Below are 2,886 nucleotides of genomic sequence, written 5' to 3'. Positions count from 1 at the left end.
GTTACTACTGCACCTGATCTACATATTATACAAGCTGGACCCTGTTTGAATGAGGTACAAGCTAACAATCTTTCAAGACCTGTTTCAAAAGAAGAGATAAAGAATACTGTTTTTTCAATGCATGAAAACAAGGCACCTGGGCCAGATGGTTATGGATTTGCTTTTTATAAATCTGCTTGGCCTGTGATTGGGGAGGAGGTAACACTTGCAATTCAAGAGTTTTTTAAGAATGGAAAATTACTGGGAATGGTTAACTCAACTGCCATTACTTTGGTGCCAAAGAAACACTGTCCAGTCACCCCAGCTGATTTTAGGCCCATATCCTGCTGCAATTGCATTTACAAGATCATTTCAAATATTCTAGCAAATAGGATTAAGCCAATCATGGGGAGCCTTGTGAATGAAGCACAGAGTGCTTTTGTCAAAGGTAGACAGATTACAAGTAATATTTCATTGGCTCATGAGCTAGCTAAAAGTTATAGTAGAAGAAACATTTCTCCTAGAGTCATGTTGAATATTGATATCAAGAAAGCATTTGATACAATAAGCTGGGACTTTGTTAAAATGATGCTTGAAGGGCTGAAATTTCCAAAGGAGATGACCAACTGGATTATGGCTTGCATCACTTCACCAAAATTCTCTATCTCACTTAATGGATCTCTTCATGGCTACTTTGAAGGAAAGAGGGGTCTAAGGCAGGTGATCCCCTATAACCTTATCTTTTCATACTTGGGATGAAATTCTTATCAAGGAGACTGGAGCTCTTAAAAAAAGACAGGTTGTTTAAGTATCACCCGATGTGTGGTAAACTCAAAATTTCTCATCTCATTTTTGCAGATGACTTGTTGCTCTTTGCCAAAGGTGATCTTTACTCCATACAAAAGCTATATCAATGTGTTAAGGACTTTAGTGACACAACTGGTCTTGAAGCTAATTTGGATAAATGCTCAATTTACTTTGGTGGGGTTGATGATGCTATTAAAACAGAGATCAAAGATTTCCTGGGGTTCTCAGAAGGGGCCATTCCATTCAGATATCTAGGGGTACCTCTCATTTGCAAGAGGCTCACTCATGTGGACTGTAACCCTTTGCTGGATAGTATTTCAAATCAATTTCAGAAGTGGTCAAGACATAGCAATTTGTCATATGCAGGGAAGATTCAGGTTATCAAAAGTGTGATTTTGGGTATTCAAAATTTCTGGACATCAAATTTTATACTGCCAGTAAAAGTAGTGAAGAAGATTGATGAAGTCTGCAGGCAATTCCTGTGGGAAAAATCTGAAAACTCTTCAAAAACTCCTTTGGTCTCATGGGATAAGGTATGCTGTGGGAGAAGTCAAGGTGGTCTAGGGGTTTATTCTGCAGCTATTTGGAATCTAGCTACTGCTATGAGGAGTATGTGGTACATTCATGTCAATAAGGAAATTTTATGGGTGAAATGGATCCATGGAAATTATTTAAAACAAAATGATGTATGGAATGTTAAAACAAAAAGAGGAGACTCTTGGATGTGGAAGCAGCTACTTAAATGTAGGGACAAGGCCTTACATGAAGTGGGAGGCATAGACAACCTGAAGAAACTACTTAATGATTGCTACAAAAATTTAAAAATCAAGCTGTCAGCAGTATACACTGCATTCTCCCCTGCCATCAAAGTTCCCTGGTTTAGTACAGTGTGGGGGAATTTGAACTACCCTAGGCACTCGTTTGTATTGTGGCTTGCGGTGCTGAACAGGTTACAAACTCAAGACAGATTATTGAGAAGGGGGATCATCAACTCAAATCAGTGTCACCTATGTGCGGGTTCTGAGAAAAGAGACCATTTATTCTTTGAATGTAATTTTTCCAGGGATGTGTGGCTAGGAATCATTAACTGGCTTAGAACTGATTGGCAAACATGTTATTGGAACTTACTAATGAATTGGTATATCACAAGACAGAGAGGAAAAGGATTCAAGACAAGAGTTAAGAGATTGGTGCTTGCGGCTGCTGTGTACAGAATTTGGGAGGAAAGGAACAGAAGGTGTTTTCAGCAGAAGTGTAGAAATCCTGATCAGTTGGTAATGATCATCAAAACTGATATCTTCACCATATGTCTGAACAGCAACATCACGGCTGAACAGGAAGAGTGGTTAGTATCTTTGTAAGTTTTGTATAGCTTCAAAGTTTGGTTTTTCTCTTTGTTGAGATAGTGATGTACATAACTTCCATATTTTTGGCAAATGAATAAAAGTTTTTCATTTACCAAAAAAAAAATTGGGGATTTCCCTTTTTGTTGTCTCTCTAATTGATATCATTTGGATCTATTTTAAACCCTAGAATTTATGCTAAAACACTTTTGAGTTCTTTTTCAATGGCTTCCCAGATATTTTGGATTAAATTTGATGTGATCCAAACAAAATGGTTAGAATTGAGAAAATTTGCAAGTTTCACGTAAAACCCTATTTCATTTTGTTTTTATGTTGTTTGATCTTAGAAACGTGGTAGAAATAAAGTAGAAATATGTGATTGTGATTTCTATCATAGTTTATAGGAGTCATGAGAAGATTCAAGGTGAAACGATGATGGAATGATGCGAATTAGATCAAAACAATAGTAGTAGCAACAAATCAAGTCATTTGGTGGGTGACATTAGACATCTGATTTGTGATTTAGACGTCTGGTGCTCTGATACCAAATATCTGGACTTAGCTTCAGACATCTGGATATGTGTGGGAGACATCTATTTATGGCAGTTAGAAACACTATTTTTGATTTAGTTTAAAGAGACATCTAGTTTTGTTTTTAGATGCCTGATTTTGGTTTTAGACGTCTAGTCCAATATTTTAGAAGTCTAATTTTACTCAGTTCCACAATTAACACCTTTATGGTATAATTAATGGTCTA

General features: G+C 36.8%; 1 protein-coding gene across 1 annotated transcript; it reads left to right on the top strand.

The window, feature by feature from the left end:
* On the top strand, nt 798-2,147 carry LOC109846292. The gene is made up of 2 exons (XM_020415518.1): nt 798-1,735; nt 1,850-2,147. Exons 1-2 carry the CDS (start codon nt 798-800, stop codon nt 2,145-2,147), a joined length of 1,236 nt encoding a protein of 411 aa, XP_020271107.1.

Source organism: Asparagus officinalis, chromosome 6, assembly GCF_001876935.1.
Source record: "Asparagus officinalis chromosome 6, Aspof.V1, whole genome shotgun sequence".
Taxonomy (NCBI): Eukaryota; Viridiplantae; Streptophyta; class Magnoliopsida; order Asparagales; family Asparagaceae; genus Asparagus; species Asparagus officinalis.
The sequence above is the reverse complement of the archived record's forward strand: the minus strand, read 5'-3'. Positions and strand labels throughout refer to the sequence as shown.

What these genes read in the sequence shown, in the direction of transcription:
- LOC109846292 (XM_020415518.1), top strand. Translation starts at nt 798, where the DNA reads ATGTGTGGTAAACTCAAAATTTCTCATCTCATTTTTGCAGATGACTTG. An exon ending in TGGCTTGCGGTGCTGAACAG is followed by an intron (nt 1,736 to 1,849) that starts GTTACAAACTCA and finishes TAATTTTTCCAG; the next exon opens with GGATGTGTGGCTAGGAATCA.